Raw genomic sequence first — 19,104 nt, 5'->3', positions numbered from 1 at the left:
CTGTGCACAGTGCATATACTATACGCCATTTATTCATGTCATGCAAAACCTCGCCAGTTGAGAAACTTGGTTATCTTGCGAAACAAAGAATGGGAGAATCCACGAGTGCCAACAATAAAGGTCGGATCGAATGAGTGGGGAGAGTGTGGCATGCGCAGACAAGCAGAACGCATCATGTGATAGGCCAGCCTAGTCTAGATTATCAAGGCCTACCATGCCTCTCACTTCTCCAATACGGGGATGGAGAGGTCATAGTGCTGCACTGTGATGGACGGAGCGAATGTGTGTGATGGGCGGGGTGTGGTATGTTCCTATTGTGCGCAAGCAGACGCAACGCACCACAGGGTGTGGTGGGGTGGGGGACAACACAGCGGGCAAGTTAGCCTAGCCTAGAGTACTTTCTTTCTGATCGCCAACGCCGAGCTGTTAATATCGCTAGCGTTTGAGAAAGAAAGCTGATTCGACTTTTGATCAAGTAAGACTTAAAGGTCATGTTGAACCGAATCATCATCAGGGGAGATTACAAAAATAAATAAACCGAAAACCAGACTCATCATAGATTAGGCCTACTTTACTATTTCCCTTGAATTTATTACTGGATCCTATATAAAGAGAATCTTGCTATAACGGACATTTGGCACCGGTCCCATCCCTCTCGTTATAACAGGATTCCACTGTATACCTCATTAGTTACACAATCCAGTTTGATGTATAATAACAATCATACACTGGTAGCCTCACATATAGTATTATACCTTGTTAATTGAAAATGTAACACCAAACTGTATGGACGCAGGTGGTTAGCAGGTGCTCTAGTTTGGATTGCTCCTTCTTTCGTATCAAACATCTATTATCCTTTTATCTCCTCCTTTCTTGTGTTTGTTACTCTCTTGTAGATCCAACAACTCTAATCTTCGACACCTATATATGACCTGTGTTGCAAGTTGCATAAAACACAAAAACTAAAACTGTGGGGAAAAGTCAAAAAAGGCTATTTAGTAGTACAGCATAATAAAATCTGGACTCTTTGTTTTACGAAATGTCAAACACAAAGATTCCAGGATACAGTTCTATCTGATTCCACCTATTTTTGGGGTAAACAATGTTGTCTGTGGTGTCGTGGTCCAGCACTTCGCTGTTGTACTCAGGAGCTCGATTCCCAAGTGGGGTGAATGTTTATTGAGTATCTTGGACTTCTTGCTGGGATCTTATTTCCCTCTCAATCTGAATTGGCCCTGACAGGTAGGGTCAAAGCTCGCCTCCTTAATCAAATGATCTAAATTGTGTTGATGGAGTCGTAGACAAAAAAACCAAACCACCCACGTTTTTTTTAAAAAGCTATCTTTCCTGAACAGCTTCAGCTCAATAAATCCTACTGTTGCAAACACAATTCTGAGCGAGTGCACTGGGCTTTGGATCACAAACACAAGGAAAATTATACATTTAAATGCTATTTTTTGTACACAGCTTCACTGCATGAAATTACAGCTTCACTGCATGAAATCACAGCTTCACAAGAATTTTTTCTTTCACGAATCACTCTGTAAAACACAGAGAGAAAAGAGAAAAAAAAAAATATATGCAAGAACCACGATGAGAAACATACTGCAAAAGTCTAAAAAAAACAACCCCAGAAAACTAAAGCAAACGAATGTGTGCAAAAGAAAAAAAGAAAAACCCTTGAGGTATCCATCTTATAACAACAAGACTGCAATATATGAAAAATGTTCGCATTAATATAGTTTATTGGCTAATCAATTCAGAGGTTTTTGAGAGTGTACATAAATCAAGAGGAACATTGATCAAAATCAAAATCATTCAGCACATTAATTTTCATTTTCAAAAAAGACCTTACTACTGCACCACAGGCCAAAACCGACACATGTACTCAGCATGGTCTGAAACCCTCATACAGCAAACCTTTAGTGCTGCACGACAAGTCAAAGTGAGATCTAATGTTTGCATTTCAAAATGAAAGTAGTGAAATGAAAATAAATCAAGCTGACATCACTAAATTTCATAGAGTATCAATATTTCCAAATAAAGAAAAGAGAACTTAAAAAACTGCACGGACAAATTTTTAAAATAAAAGTCGTCGGGTCTGGCTTTCAATTTGGTTGAATCTGAGTGTTCGTTATCGCAAACATGAGGTTTTTGTACAGATAATTAGAGGTAGCCTACCGTACCAAACAAAAACCGTACAAGGGAAGTAACAAGTTGTAGGCTAACCTTGAAATTCCGGCTTTTTAGGCCCTTTTCGCTTTCCGCAATCAAAAATAGTTTGATTTCAAATGATAGGCATTTTCGTTTCTCTGATTGTTTTATTGTTTTAGTAGAGTTTTACGGTGCTCGCAATTGCATGCGGTCATATGAGCGCCAAGGGGTGGATGTCAACAGAGAAGTCCTTACATGGAATCAGGCTTACGTTACTCTACTCACCTCTCTAACTTCAACAGCACAAAGTCAGCTTCGACTATCAAGGCACCTCGGAAATTGTGGGTCACAAGAGAGTGACAAACATACAAAAGAGGGAGAGGAAAAATGAAGATAGTAAGGATTAGGAAAGAAAAAGCACCAGTTCCCCCTTTGTTGTTCCGGCACAGAAAGAGCATGACTGATAAATCAGCCCATTTACAATTCTACTGTGCATAAGAACATGTCCTCCCTTTTGGAATGGCCTAAAGACACTTCAGTCAGTAGCACCACCCCAGGGGGTGTTTCTCCGATGCCGTACCGAAGAAATGCAGGAAAATTCCAGGAAAACACACTCAACTCTACGAAGCTCGCTCTAGGCAAAAAGGGCGATTTGTTCAAATGCACATGTGTCATCTATGATGTGGTGTTCACTGAACAAGTTGCGTTGCCGTAGAGCCTAGTATACGGTAACGTTTGATTCCACAGACCAGCACGAAATTCATTACATAGATCTAGGGAGTCAAAACCAGCAAATCATTGTAATATAGATCAATAACCCAAGGGGGGAATGACTGATGCATTTGCATATATCGACTGACGTTCCACGCCTGGACACATGTACACAGTTCACACAATTATACGTGTGCTGGTCGCCCGTCCGACCCCGACACACGCTAAGACACAGCTGTGTGCTAACAATGCATGTGTTGGTATGAAAGAAGGCACCTGATTAGTCGCATAACATAAAAAAACAATAGGCTATCCAAAGCAAATAGTGGTCCAGGATGCAGGTGCCATGGATGGTTCCCATGAATAGATCTGGATAAGGGTCATTGTCGTAAAAAAATTAGCGAAGCCACGTCAGCCGGGAATGTTCACAAAGTGTGCGTTGATGGCTTGCTGATTTATGTGTTCGTTGAATCCCAAGTTAGTTTTTATTGATTTTAACGATTGAATAAAACGGGGAATTCATCTCCTTTCGTTGAATCCGAGTTCCACTGTATAAACCAATATCAAATGTGGGCATTTTCCAGCACCTTATCTGACCTGCTCTCACACTCATTTCGACAGTGGAAGACACAGTAGTACCTGCTCCTGAGGCCACCTGTCCAGACGGCAACTTCTACAAATGACCACTTTCCCCTTTGCTTTAAAATAAATATCTTTGTCATAACAAGACGTCAAAAGGTCTAAGACAATGACTTTTCTCATCAAAAATGGTAGCAGTCTTGGGCTATTTCGAAAGTAGCCTACTTTCCAGTGTCTTCCCCAACTTACTTTCACACTCATTTCCACAGAGTGGAAAGACATTTGCATTGACATTTGTGCTTATGTATGCAGAAGTACTGCTCATTTATACACTGTTTCATATACACATGCTCACACAGGTAAACAGTCAGTCCATAATACATGAAGATAATTATAGATCATAAATGACAAAAAGTAACATATGCACACATATTAACCAAGACACAAAATGTTTTAGCTATCTCTGTCTCTTGAAATCAAACTTGTACTGGGCTGCAGATTCTTTAGTCTCCGGTTGCACACATTTCTTCTTCCGTTTGTTGTCCTAAAAAATAAGCAACCACAAATGTTTAATGGCAAAGAAGGTAAGAAACATTTCAAATGTATCCCCTAGAAAATACAACAACTCTCTACTCTCACCTCTAGCATTCAAAATAAGAAGGGAAGAGAAAACAATAACATTAAGAACTCGGTTATTTAGAAAAAATCCTTTAAACTAGAAGCTGAAGTAATAGCAAGAAGCATACCTGCCACCCTATGAACTCTAAAAATCAAGATTTCAGACTTTAAAAAATCAGGATCTGGTGAAAAAAATCGGGATCAATGGCAAATCAGTCACAAGGGGCACTGGGGATGGGTCCCGGTTCCCTTATTCTGAGCAAGCGTGCAAAACAAAACTTTTGAAGGAATAAGTTCACATTTGGGCCTCAAAGTAGAGGGAAAAAAACTGATCATGTACTCGGGTCAAGAGTTGGATAGACTGAGACAGTGCAGGTTGCAGTGATGCTGGAACTCTCATAGTCTTGAAAATAGCTTACATGCAACTGTATTTACCCATGCTAAAGGCACGTATTTTCATACAGTACAGTAACAACGTTTGACTTCGGTCGCACACACACTCAAGTACTCAAGGCAGCCCCCCCCCCCCAAATCGCGCCATGGTTGTTTATTTATTGGTTTTCTTATTCCTTTATCAAAACAATACCCCCACCCCCTCCCCCCCGGTCGTCCCATACTGGTCAAGTCCCGAAAAACACCTCGACCATTGTGACTAGGGTGAGTGAACTTTGTTGAACTCAACAGCCGACAGTCCCCGACCCATGTGTTTCTCACACGTACAAGGTCATGTCATGTGATGCGAACGAGTGTTTGAAAGTTCCACTGAGAGGTCTTGATGATGGGTAAAACTAACCAGAACTCGAACGAAGCTTGATTATTTTTAGGCCTATGCCATAATTGATACAGTAATCAGGCCATCATATGAGAATTCTGGGTAACAAAAGCAAAAGAAGACTTTGAGAGTATCCAAGTCGAACCCACTCGATACTTCTTCCTATTTTAGTTGAAATAATGTGCCTGAGTCAACTACTAGATACGGAATTGATGTTTTACATTTTGAAAATAGTGTTCCAAGTTCCTGTCGATAAAAAGTCCAATCGGTGCTTCCCAGCAAAAGAGATTGCAGAACGTTTTTTTCTTGTAGAAATCGGAAGCAACAGACGTAACAACAAAAAATCAGGATACACGCAACCGAAATCGAGAAAATCAGGATGCTTGAGGTTTGGGGCAAAAAAGTCGGGATATCCTGATTAAATCGGGATGAATGGCAGGTCTGAAGAAGTGATTACTATGATTATCTAAAGTTCAAGAGACTTCACCAGCAGTACAAAACCCTGTTAAGCTGGTAAGAAAACCACAAGAACACACAGTTAAGACCATTATCAAATCAAGCTTTACAAAATATACACAAGATAAGCATTAGACTCCATTTTGTTGAAATGTATTTTTCTTGGTTAAAAAAAAACAAAACAAAAACAAACATTTCAAGTGTGGATAAATACAAAACTATCCCAACTAATCAAGATAGATAAAAAAATATATTTAAAAATGCAGAATGCAAAAGAGCTGCAAGAGAGATGACACTTGAATACATCATACCATAACTCATACTTTTTAGTACAGCTATGTAAAATCTCACCATCAACGACAGCTTTGACTCCAGTTTTTCAGCTATCACCTTCAGCTCCCTCGCCCTGTCAATCCTCTTCTCCAATTCCCTATAAGCAGCATCCTTTCCTTCCATTGCAGCCTGTTGAATAAAAGAGGTGTTAAGTTGTTACTACTTCTAAACAGCAAGTAGGTATCAAAATACAAAACATATTTTATTCTTTCTTCTCGGTTGTGCTCACAGCTGTAAATTCTGAGCACCACAATGAGTGAGTAGGTCTTTGTTTTAGTAAGAGTTTACAGACACACAATTAGGTCAAAAGTAAAGTAAAGCAAGTGTCAGTGGCACAGATCAGGGTTTACATGGGTGGTCACTGGAGTATGTCCTTGAGCAAAACATGACAATTTCTAATTAAGTCTATGTATGTACGTTTGCCATTGGGATCCAGGACCATTAAAATTATGCAATCTATTTATTTCTAAAACAAACACAAAAAAGAACGAGGACAGATAGGGACAATAGATGTTTGATAGGAAAGAAGGAGCAAACCACACCAGAGCACCCGCCAACCATACACTGAGCAGGCCTACCATTCATGGTAAACACAGTGAAATCTTGCAGGGTGGGCTTGCAGATTCAGCCCCCACCTGGACTTCTTCATAAAAAAAGTTACTCCTTTAATTAAAGTCAAACCAAAACCTTTAACAAAAATTCTAAAAGGGACAAAACATAACATTTCAGTAAAGAGGTTCACTCTACAAACACCCCAAACAAATCTTCTGGGGCATATGTAGGTATCTTCTGTTTCATTATTTAGACGAGCACTAGATTTCATCATGATGCCTCACAAATGTCATTTGCACAGCTTTGATTGATGTCTCCTTTCCCTTCGCGAATTTTGTCTTGCAAGAGATCTAATGCCTTATTTAGTTACATTTTGTTACCTAAATCTACTCAGTTCGTGCTTTTGTACTACAGGATCAGAATCTAAAGGTATCTTTCTTTTTTTCTCTTTACGTCATGGTTCCAACTCTAGTACTAGATCTAAGTCTGAGTTTGCTGGGCGGTTCCCTTTCGCGATTGTCAGTGCTCGTGCTAGGTCCCGTGTTTCACATTCTAAATGTTTATTCTAAGCTATTTCAATACAAACAATGAACTCTGAAACTAAATCAGAGTAGCAGATTTCGATATCCTCGCTAAAATTGTCGTTATTATTGTTAAAAATATTAAAATCGAGCACGTTTGTTCTGACCATCGTAACGAATGCTGACTCCATGACTGCAGTGACAGAAAGAAAACATAGCGGATCGGTTGATGTGAGCTTCCAAAATCATCTGCAACACAAAAATTACAACTTGGAAACAAGATCTGAAATGAAATTTTGATCAGCAGAAAGTAAACGATACTTGGTGTGCCATTTTCCGCAACTTATGCAGTGAATGAGAAGCGCTGTCCTGTTTTAAATACCGATTTCGCAAGGGGTGCAGGATCGGACATAGGCAGTCAGCCGGGCTTCCCGCAACAGGTGCGGGGAAAGGCTCAAGTGAGTGAAAGGCACAAATATGTAAATTTTCAGTTTTCAAGGACTCTCAAACTTTGGAAGTAACCAAATTTTGGAGGGCATTTTCTCACTAATCTAACCTCTGAAACCAGGTGACCATTCCATCGCAAGAATCCCGACTTCTGTTCAAGACAGTTGGGTATTTTTTTCATTGAAAAATAGATAAACAAATAAGCTTAAAGATTATACCGAAACTCCACATCCCCAAAAATTGACGAGCCCCCCGTTTCCACCACGCCGTGAAACAAATTTACAATTCAGTTTTTAAAACTGAACAAAGTCAAGATTATTGTCTCTACCTCCAGGTCCTCAGGGTTCATTGAGAACTTCCCCTTTCTGAGGCTGTCTAGCTTCGGTCTGTTGTAGGCTCTGTCCAGAAAAGCGGGGTGAGTGTCAAAAAACTTTGCAGCATCAAACTCCTCCGCTGTTAGAAGAAACAAAACGTGTATAGAAATATGAAAAGCTGAACACGGTACTCCATTTATGAGACAAATATGTGTATCCATATTGTCATTATGAGGAAAGTGGATCACATTCAACTTAAACATCTGTGTGAAACGAGCAGAAAGGCAAACAATCAGTATTGTACTGGAAAGAGAAACAGAGAAACAGCTAAAAGCCACAAAGCAAAAGAGCTAAAAATAAAATACAAATAGATTTTCTAAAAAAGGAACCACCCCCCAAATGAAGGTTGTTATGTGTAAAACAGACTTACCCTCCTTTTCCGTCTCCACAAACACTGTGTGCTTATTCTTTTTTTGTGAACTATCAATCATGTGCAGGGTGTTTTTCAACTTTTCAATTTTCTGTGAAAGACAAATACAAAATATCAATGCACACCCATTATGGCGAAAAATACAAAAGCGAGGCACGACTTTAAGTAACCAAAAAGCAACCGAAACAAGTTGAAAATGTCCTTTAAGGTCACCTGCTTTAAAGAAGAAAAATGGCTGTCTTATACAGGCGGGTGTCTTGGACAGTGTCATTATAATAATAATTTTTAGAAATGCAAGGGGGAAGTGGGTCTTGGTCATTTGTACAAGTGAATATCTTGGATGGGGACTGTTAGAGCAGCTTTGATTGTAAATACATGCACATTATAAAGAACCCAGTGGCTCTTTCTACTTTCTTTGACATTGAGAAATCACTGAATTTAATCAAATGTCTCTGGATGCAAACACTGACTTCCGTCCTGAACTCAGATTATCAAATAGCACAGCATCTTCACATTTACAGTGAGCTAAACTAGACATTTCAGTGCAGGAAATTATAATGCTCTAAAAACAGAATTCCAACAAATCCAGGTCCACACAAACTGACCTTGAGTTCCTTTGACAGCCTGAACAGCACATATCTTTTGTCCTGTGAGGCCATCAGCTTCTTTTGGTCCTCCGTCACCACTGGCTCGGCAGACTCCCGACGCTGATGTTCTCCATCCTGAGGAGGAAAAATCATTGGTGGAAGATCTCGCAAGTAATCAGTCATGTGTGGGTAAAATGGCAGCTTTACACCATTGTTTCCCAGGAAGATGAGAATGTTTTAGAATGTCACAGGGCTCTCAGTGTAAGGTAGTAATAAAGGTACTAGTAAAGAGCAAACAGTCTACAGCTGAATAAGGATATACAGTCTAGCACGCACATATCACACGGCGTCACTTTCGTCCCATTCTGTTACCTTTAGTTAGCATGACTCAGCAGCCCGCCGAAGCTCCCCAGCTCGGGGTCACGTTCGCATTTTTGTCTATGTTTAAAACTATATAACTTCTTCCCCACTCCACACAGCAAACCATTACGCGGCAAAAAGCTCAATGTCTTGAGATTTATTCTGGGTTAGAATGGTTAATTTCTGTGCCTTAGTTTTTGTTCTAGACAAGTTTTTGTAGAGAACCCAATTTGTCTTATTTTAGTTACAAACTTATGAATAAATGATTGTTAATATAAAAACGGCATGACAGATCTCTCCAGAATCTGTGTTAATCTGACAACTAATATGAGAAATCTTAAATCTGCGCGAGTAGTAATAGTCAAGTTATAAGAGAAGAAAGATGCACATCTGTATTTTTTAACTAAGGCGATCAGCGTTAGCTCTTATTTTACTATTAAACAAGAGAAAGTTACTCTGCTTTTGTTCATCAATCATGCTGTGTCTGTGGCAGCCTGCATACAACTAAAAAAGATATAATATAAGTGAATTTAAAAAACACAAAAACCGTGTAAATACATTGGTAGAGATAAACTTCTTGCATGGAATAAAAATAATGACAGCTAACACATTCATTCTTAGTTTTTGTGTGGGAAATATGCGCGGACACAACTATTATATTTTATATTATAGTAGAGGGTTTTACGGTGCTCGCAACTGCATAAGGTCATATGAGCGCCAAGGGGTGGGTGTCAACAGAGAAGTCTTTACAGGGAATCAGACTTAGACTGCTCACCTCTCTAGCTTCAACAGCACAAGGTCTGCTTCGACTATCAAGGCATCTCGAAATAGCAGGTCACAATAGAGTGACAAGCATACAAAAGAAGTAGAGAAAAATGACAATAGTAAGGACCAGGAAAGAAAAAGCAGCAGTTCCCTGTTGTAGATATGGCACAGTTATGAGAGTGACATGACTCAGCCCATTTACAATTCTACTATGCTTGAACGAGAAATGTCCCCCCTTTGGGAAAGGACTGAAGACACTTCGTCTTCAGTCAGTGGCACCACCCCGGGGATGGGACACAATTATGAATGTAAAGAAATCAGAATATTGTCAGTCATTGCAAATGGTCATAGAAACGAAAATTAAAGCTGGAAAAGTCTGGTAATGATTCAGTGTCACTGGAAAGCTAGAAATTATTCTTATAACCCAATTACGAGAAGTCATCCCTAACATTCAGTCAACTTACAAAACCTAGACTTACCGTTTTAAGAAAAGTAAGGAATTTCTGGAGTGTAACAGATACTGTTCGTGTATTACATTGAAGATGTATTCTGACACTAAAATCGATTTGTACTTTTCATAGAGCTAGAAACTTCAGGGTAACTTTTATAAACTTTCAAGAAAATATGCAAATATTCATCATTATATTAGACTATAAAGTTGTATTTGGAGGAATTACTTAATAGTGAATTGTGTGCCCGATGGATAAAGTTGCAAAATTACAGCTTTCTATAATATGCGCAGATACCATCTGCACCAACGCTATATCGTTCATGTTCCAAAAGTTCAACAGATTTTGTCGAGCCATTTTTATTATATTGATTTTTTTCATTCACGCTAGTCCAAAAAAATTAACAATTCAGCATTGCAGACTCCAGCGTGTCTAATGAAATAACCAGACAAGTTACAACGTCTATTCTTTTTTTAGTCTCAAGAGCAGAAATGCATGCTTTGGGTGCACTAAATGAGAATTACCACAAATACAAGGATACACATAAAATTGTATGTGTCGTTAAAAAGTACCAAAAATTAAGTCGGCCCAGACAGAGCTGCGACAGAGAGCTGACCCCCATGACCACGACGGGATAAGGCGCCTGGCAGGGAACCCCCCGCTGCAACTAAAATTCCAATGCCGGTGCGCCGTGATCAGAACATGCACATAACAAAAGGATTCTCAGGTCCTGGATTTTTTCTAATGAACATTAGTATCTAAATACGAACATGGCAAAATTTATACAAAATAGCAAGAATTCTGAATCCTGCTGATTCTGTCAGGTGCATGCTAGACTGTATGTTTCAGGTAATGGAAAGCTGAGAATGTATCTGAAAATCCTGAGGTCTTCTAGAGTAATAATATCGATCATAAAGTGTACAGACCTTGCTGTTGAGCTGGAATATTATTATATGCGTTAAACAAATGCTATTTATTTACGTAGGCACGGTAGCAAAGTACAGTACTTAGATTTCCAAAGAGACCCTCCTGAGATTACCTTGTACCCTTCGAAAGGAACCTTGAGAAATGAATCCTAAAAGCCAGAATGTTCTGTTATTTTGTCTCACCCGCTCCTAAAAGTCTGAAGCTGAATGCTACATTGTGCATAAAAATTCTTAATTCAAAGGCAACAGTGTGTATTGTAGGTCTAAATTCCTCTTCTCTCCCGTCACTCTTGTCCGTAAACTTGCTTTAACCCTTCCTTCCTGTAGTAACATCTCCAAGACTAATAGTTTCTAGATCTACATCTTATCTTCATATCTAAGTTCAAAGGCAATTATCATTCTTTATCTGTTTAGGTCTTCTTGATTGTGTCATGTCATGCAGCAAGTGTGACTATATTAAAAAAAGATGCTGTTACAATGTAATGAATGTCAATTGTATATTTCTGTAAGTCCCCAAAAGTCTTCACTACTTTCGAGTAAAACTTTGCTGTTCCAGCTTTAATTTGGCCATTTATAATGAGAATTTCGCATCAGTAATCTCTTTTCACCTGTAATTTTTCTATTGACACCTGTACGAACTACTACCAATTTCAAAGATCACAAAAATTTATATGAAACAATACTTTATTCACTTCTAAGTGCAAGAAATGTATATTTAAATAATAAATCTTAAAAAACAACAACCAGATGACGAGTTAATTAAAACGCCTCTCTACAAAACGTGGATGGATAACAATCCCCCTTTACCAACACTGTAAGATAAGATCTTGATATCTGTGCCTGTGTAATCGTTTTAACTAAAAAGCATAGAGTTTATACAGCTATTTTCATCATTTCTATTACTAAAAACATTCAAACATATGGAGAAAACATTGCAATTCGGTTATGATAACATACCGTCTTTTTGGTCCTAGTCATGTTAAAGTAGAATTCATCTGGGTTGCGATCTTCAGCTTTCCGCTTTAGTTTCTTGATTGTGTCCTCCTTCTTGTGAAAGTCTCTGTATAAATTGAGTGGCAACATTGTTGTTAATAAAATGTGATTCAAAAAATGAAAGGAGGTAGGCTACTCTATCCCAGGGCGAGTGTTAAACAGAAAGAAGGAGATTTTATCACACCTTACCAATATGGGTTTCGAACTCACATATTTTACATGCAAGGCAAGATACCTAACTATTACATCACAGATACTGGGGGGTGGGGGGGGAGGAGGGAGAGGACAGAGAGAAAGCGAGAGCGGGGGGGGGGGGGGGGGAGAGAGAGAGAGAGAGAGAGAGAGAGAGAGAGAGAGAGAGAGAGAGAGAGAGAGCGCGGAGGGGGGAGAAACCAAGTGAAAGTGAATATAAGTGAGAAGACAATTACAAAAAAGATTGAAAAGAAAACTTCTAGCCTAATTATAGAGCAGAGTCAAAATGATTATGTTTTATTCTCACTCTAAAGTTTGAAAAAAAAATTCATGAAAGAATGACCCATACGTCTACTTGGTAAAAAAAATAACAAGGCAAAATGGACAACACATGCAAGCTTAGCTGGCCATATCATCCATCAAAGTTTTACCAAGTCCTTAGCTTGATCCTTTTTCTAATGTCCATCTATGTTCCTCACTGTTCCATACACACAAATAAGCACTTACTTAGCTCTTTCTCTGTAGTCTTTCTTTCTTTCCAACATCCCCAGGTGCGCTCGCTCTGCTGGCTGGAATAGAAACAAACAAAACAATGTTGAAGGTAGAACAACCACAAATAAAAAAAAAGAAGAAAGAAACAGTTTTAAAAAACACTCTTAGAAGCTACATATCTAAAACTTAAAATTTCATCCTGAATATCTAATTAAAACCTAACTTTGTAGAAGTTCTTGTGACATGTTGCAATATTATATAACTGATTACTTTTGTTTCTAACTTCAGAGAAAAAAGTTTGATATATTGATCTACCAAAGTGCCATCTTGCTATGAAAACCCCCATCTACCTCATTTGCTTAAACTGCCCTTGTCTCTAGTTGTGAGTGGTCAGTTGACGCTCTAGACTTTTCAACCACATGAGGTCTGAAATTCTCAGGGATCGAAAGTACCTCCGAGGACTTCCTGGATCCTGCAGCAGAGTTTCAGCTACCTTTGGTTTCAACACTAGGACCATGACTATTGTCTGCCTGAGCAGGCATTGAGACCAAAAACTGCCTCAGGACAACACTTTTGCTTTGACCGTGACATGCTAATTGATCACGCCATTGCCACTGGATGGACAGCATCAAACATGCATTGGGTCCACAGTCGCCATTGGCACAAAATCAAACCTAAGGAGAACGAGGGAGTCATACAGAAAGTACCTTGATTTGTACAATCAACTCATTCCTGCCCCTTCGTTTGTCAACCTGCCCACACCAGCAGGCTGGAACTCCTGTTCAACTCCTAAGGTTTCAACACAGAGAAGCGGGCTCAGGCCCCTAAATATGTCTTAGACGTAGGGGCAAAGTACAAAGCATGGGAGGAGGCGAAGAAATATGAAGAAGAGTTAGAAGAAAAAGGAAGAAGTGGAAAAGAGCTAGACAGAAAGGGAGAGAAAAGGGTGGAGAAGGAAGAAGAGAAAAGAGAAGAAAAGGTTAACGAAGTTGGAGAAGCAGAAAGCAGGGAAGAAGAAGAAGAAACAACAGGGAAAGGAAGCGGGAGTAAGGGAAGGAAGAGGAAAGTACAGGCAAAGATGATGAAGCAAAAGAGAGGAAAAGGATGAAAGGGAGGTGGGACTGGTTTACGACGATGACCACTCCGCAGAAGAGAGTGTTTTGAGAGATCCGAATCCGTGTTATACTTGTGGGGGGCAGGGTGAGTAAGGTGGGTTGGGACGAGTGTGAGTTGTGGTTGTACCACAAGGGGTGTTATGGTTGTATCAAAAGGGGGCGTTGTGGTCGACAGAGTGCTGTGCTGAGCGAGATGTCAAAGAGTGAACTAAAGCATTTTACATTTGTGTGCCCTGAGTGGGAGTAAGATGTTCATGTGAGTTTGTTATATGTGTGGAAGAGTAAAGTGAAGTATTCATGTATGTGCGAGAGTAAAAGATGTTCATGTGAGTTTGTTGTGATTTGCATAGCTGCCCACCCCTCTCTGTGGCTATCAGGGACAGCCTTGCTCAAAATCAGGGACATTGATTAAGTATCAGGGACACCTTACGCATAGTCGTTATATCTTGATATTGCACACCTGCCAACTCTCCCAAATTTTTCGGGAATCTCCCGAATTTTCGTCGCTTTCCTCAGCAACAGAAATCTTGTTCAATTTCCCGAAATTCACACACACAACAAAAAATAATTATAATGTCAATGCCGTCAGAATACGAAACTGGCCTGCCATGCAGGCCCTAGGCCTGAACCCTTGCACTATAATAGTGTAAATAGGAGAGTAAACCTCATGAAAGTTAAAGGAAGATATCTTAATATTATTAATTATTATGTTTTGGAGAAAAAGAGTAGGGTAATAGTGTGTGTGTGCTCAGGCGTATTCTGCGTACAGACGTGATTAAAATTTTCAGCTTTGCGACCTAAAAAAAATAAGCCCGATTCAATGACGCCCGTAAACGCTGGAAATTTACTCATTTCTTAATGCAGAACACGCCTGGGCAGAGGCAAAGCGTCTATATAATCAAATAATCACTGCTTCCCTTCCTAATTTTGAAACATTGTCGCAGTCAAATTCACCCATAGACGTAAACCTCATAAATTAAATGTAAAAAGACGTTCATAATCACCAATGAACAATAGACTATGCCTAACCTTCAAAACCGTTTCATTGCCACAGAAATAGCCTGTTCGCCCCTATCGGGCCACTCCATAAGCAGTCACAAGCTTTGATTAAGTAAGCTTAAAGTGAGGCTGGAAGAGTCAACCAATAGAATTGAAGGGAACATGTGCATAGCAGTCAGAACTGTTTCATTGTCGCATATACCCTGTTCACCCCTTTCATGCCACAGTTATAAATAAGCACCCAGACGCGCTGATTATCTAAGCGAACTATTACACTGGTCGAGTCTACCTCACAGATGTGAGGGGAACTAACTCCTAATAATCCTTTGACTCCTGCTACTACACTGCTAGTGCTTGTTTTTTTCTCCCTCGACTTTTTAACGTCCTATAATCAGATCGTGACCTCGATTATGACACCGGCTCCTGGCTGCGAAAAGCTGGAAAAAAAAAACAGCCAAATGTGAAATAAAAAATTAATAATTGGCATTCTCTACCAAAGTGTTTCGGCTGTCTGGTATAACATGCCATTGTAGTGCTGACATCTCTGCTTCTTTCCTTAGTTTTCGTGTGTTCAATTCTAAAGTTACATTTAAGGTTAGTTAGAATAAATTTTTAATGAAATACTTTCCCTATTATTTTAGCGGTTGAACAAGCATACAACATGAATTCAGGATTTGTTTTCATTCACAACTCAGAGTTGCCGCCTCCAGTGCCAGTAAGATTCTTGTGACTTGTGTGAGTGTGATATCTCCAGGCCCTATCTGGTCCCATTTCACTTTGATTACCCTGTCAAACAAGTCAGCCTTCGCCCCTGCGCCTGTGCACACACTTAGTCTTGATTGCGCGCAAGACGCAAGATCAATTACTTACATTCAGTGACAATAACAATAACAAAAAAAGAAAGGAAAAAGAAAGTGTTGCTATGCTATGGATTTAATTTGTACTATTAACCCTTATTCCACACAAGGCGCCACATGATTAATGATCTCTTCTCAATCTTACAGCATAATTATACCCTGCCGACCATATCGTTCGCCCCAACATTCCCTTCGCCAACTCTTTCCATCTCTCTCTCTCTTTCTCCTTCTCTCTATTTCTCTCCCCCCCCTCCTCTCTCTCTCTGTCTCTCTTTGATGTCTTTTATTGACACTTAACAACAACAACGTGAGAAAAATTCAAATTTTGGCACACCCACCGCCACTGTATACGATACCCCACAATCGTATTCAGACATTTTAAACATTCTTTGTAAGAACTCCTAACGCCAGGAGCTTCGTTAAACTGGCCGTTTTCCTCCAGTATTTTTGCAAAGTCCAGATGCATGCACATCTGCGTACGGTCCCTTAACACTTAGCCTTAGCGCAGGTAGGGCGTACGGTCCCCTAGCGCCAAGCACTATTGGGGCGTACCGTCCTCTAGCGCCAAGCACTATTGGGGCGTACGGTCCCCTAGCGCCAAGCACTATTGGGGCATGCGGTCCCCTAGCGCCAAGCACTATTGGGGCGTACGGTCCCCTCACAATAGCCTTCCAATATTTCACCAGCTGAAATTTTGTAATTTTTCATCAGACTTCATTATCTGCCGATCTGATGCCAGCCGCCTCATTGATGATGTTCCCCTCATGGCCTCATGTAAAAAAACCCAACAAAGTCTAGAGATTTAGATCTAGAAATGTGTGTTGCGTTGAAACCGTGCTGTAAAAATATTTAAGCTTTTAATCTACCTCCTTCTGTTGATAGTTCTGATGGCCGAAATGACAGCATATCTGCGTTTGAAGAAGTATTATATTATGAGTGCGGGTTCGAATTCCGGTCCCCGGAAGGTTGTTTTTTATTCTTCTTCTCTCTTCTCCCCCGACTGACCAACAATTTTTTCCCCATAGTTGTTTGTTTTGACTTCAAAGATTTCCACTCATGGTTTTGTGTAAAAACAAAGAAACATAATTAATAATCTAGATCTAGTCATAATTATAGATCTACTTATATTTTAATAGAAGTATAGATCTAGATCTAGCCTACTTTTCCTTTTAGGTCTACCAATTTTGGCCTGGTTAAAGTTATTACATTGATGCCCAACCCAGGGGAGAACCAACTGGATGACTAGATCTAGTGATCTTGGCTTATTTTTACGGTAGTGTCAATTGCCACCGAGTGACGCGGTGGCATTTGACAAAAGGTAGTGTCAATTGCCACCGAGTGACGTGGTGGCAATTGACAAAAATTATTGTCAATTGCCATCGAGGGTATCGAGTAAATTGGAGCTCTTTTGCATTTGTGGGTAGCTTATGGTGCTCGAGTGGTCGGTGTTGTGCGTTCGCCTCTGTGTGTGTGTGTGTCTTTTCCTGACCCCCGTCCCCCGATTTATCATATGTTCCCTGATGTAACTTGAACTTCTGCTTGAGTTTGTGACCTTCTAGGCCTACTTCTAGAATTGCCTGAGCTGGTTCTACACCAAAGTCAAAGGCTAGCCTAGATCTAGATACGTCTCATTGAAAACACGCCAAGATGGTACCGTAGCTCTTGACTAGATGCTCGTCCAATGAAATCAGTTGAAAACAAACTGACCCATTGGACACACATTATGTATAATGCTAAAGATAGTGTTGTTTTCAGACTTGACACCGCTTCACTCGGTGGCAATTGACAAAAAGTCAATTTTTGTCAATTGCCACCGCGTCACTCTGTGGCAATTGATGCTACCTATTTTTACAACCTTCAAAATTCAATTGTACGAATAACTCTGTCTGGATTAGTACAATTGTACTAATAACTAGTTAGAGTTGTACGCACTATTGTACCAACAACCGCAGCCTAAATTTTTAGTTTGCAATGCCTAAAGTATTTGTATTTAAGACAAAAAACCAAAAGGTGCCTTACTGACCCTGCTTGTATTTGAACCTGAATAATTACTAGATCTAGATCTATCTAGAATCTAGATCTATATATATATAGATCTAATGAGACCTGTGTACTTAACAGGTTTGAGTCGATAGGGCCAAACCTAGATCTGTACGGCTAGACTGGCAGTCTAGCCGTACTTAAGTACGGCTAGACTCTTAGGCTAACCATACTTAAGTACGGCTAGCCACTTCGATTCTGAGTCGATGTTTTTGAAAGAGCCGAAGTTATGGACAAAAGTTCACTTCCGGAAAGAGTCATCATCACATAACATGGGGAGGTGCCGGTAAGCGGAGAGGGGTCTCTAGACTCTAGACAGATCTAGAATCTACATCTAGATCGAGATCTATCCACATTTAATATAACAACTGCAAAACATCAAATTATCATGAATCATGGTAAAATTCAGGGCTGAACAGTGATCTTTTATAGGGAGTGTATACAGACTCGGTAACCGGGAACAAAGTCACAAAGTATACAGACCCGGTAGGGGAACTCTTTTGTCATTTCGGAAAGTTTCAGCGCCCTCTTGGCTCAGGGTAGACCTAGGTTCTTCTAGATCTATGGCCTAGGTCGAGATCTAGACAGACACAAATCATTGATCTAGTTTCGAGGCTAGCCTAGATCTAGATTCTAGATCTAAAAGAAGATTGCGGATGTCTTTTCGATGAACGGCCGTTTTTCCTCTGTTTTGGAGTTGGAGGAATTACAATTTGAAGAAAAGAACAATGTCTCTCTCTCATCTCGTCTTTCTCGTTCGTCTCTCTCTCTCTCTCTCACACACACTACCGGGTCTGGGTGCTGAAACTTTCCGAAATCACAAAAGAGTTCCCATACCGGGTCTGTATACTTCGTGACTTTGTTCCCGGTTACCGGGCCTGTAGTATACATTTCGTCTTTTATAAACTTTAATAGCATGTTAAATTCTTCAATTCGGAAGGACTTCTGTAACGAGCGACCACTCCAACAAACAAAATAAAGAAGAGACCTAACCCTACCCAATACCTAAACCCTACCCATCTCTGTTCTTCTCCGTCTCATAGATCTAGGATGATAGTAGTGGTCGCTCTAGGAAGTCCTCCCCTCACCCCTGCCTTGCACTTGACTTACCTGAGGCCGTTCTCTGTGAACCTTCTGAACTTTATTCTTCTTCCAAGAAGACATGATTAATACGCTTAAGACAGGCTAACACAAAATGAATATAGATCTAAATACTATAAATTCTATTCAAAGCCAACGTGCTTCTCTGCGTTGAAAGAAACTGACACAGACGGGAAAAATTACGGACCACACCACTATAACAAGTGACCACACTAGTCTACTTCACACTTGTCTTGTTGTCTCTTCTCAATTCTCGAAGAGTAACATCCCTTCCCACCCATAGGAAATGGCCAATGTTGCAAGCAAAGCACAAACAACGCCAGGTTTTCATGAGGTGGAGT

General features: G+C 40.0%; 1 protein-coding gene across 1 annotated transcript; it reads right to left on the bottom strand.

Annotated features, from left to right (window-relative positions):
* Nucleotides 1-2,634: 2,634 nt before the first annotated feature.
* On the bottom strand, nt 2,635-19,009 carry LOC101852928 (probable U3 small nucleolar RNA-associated protein 11). The gene is made up of 8 exons (XM_005098490.3): nt 18,773-19,009; nt 12,667-12,728; nt 11,932-12,034; nt 8,493-8,609; nt 7,888-7,978; nt 7,472-7,596; nt 5,642-5,752; nt 2,635-3,988 (listed from the first exon to the last, which is right to left on the bottom strand). Exons 1-8 carry the CDS (start codon nt 18,824-18,826, stop codon nt 3,902-3,904), a joined length of 750 nt encoding a protein of 249 aa, XP_005098547.1. The 5' UTR covers nt 18,827-19,009; the 3' UTR covers nt 2,635-3,901.
* Between the last annotated feature and the right edge of the window lie 95 nt (nt 19,010-19,104).

This window comes from Aplysia californica, unplaced genomic scaffold, assembly GCF_000002075.1.
Source record: "Aplysia californica isolate F4 #8 unplaced genomic scaffold, AplCal3.0 scaffold00184, whole genome shotgun sequence".
Classification (NCBI taxonomy): domain Eukaryota; kingdom Metazoa; phylum Mollusca; class Gastropoda; order Aplysiida; family Aplysiidae; genus Aplysia; species Aplysia californica.
Note: the sequence above shows the minus strand (reverse complement) of the source record. Positions and strands in the feature narration are given on the sequence as shown.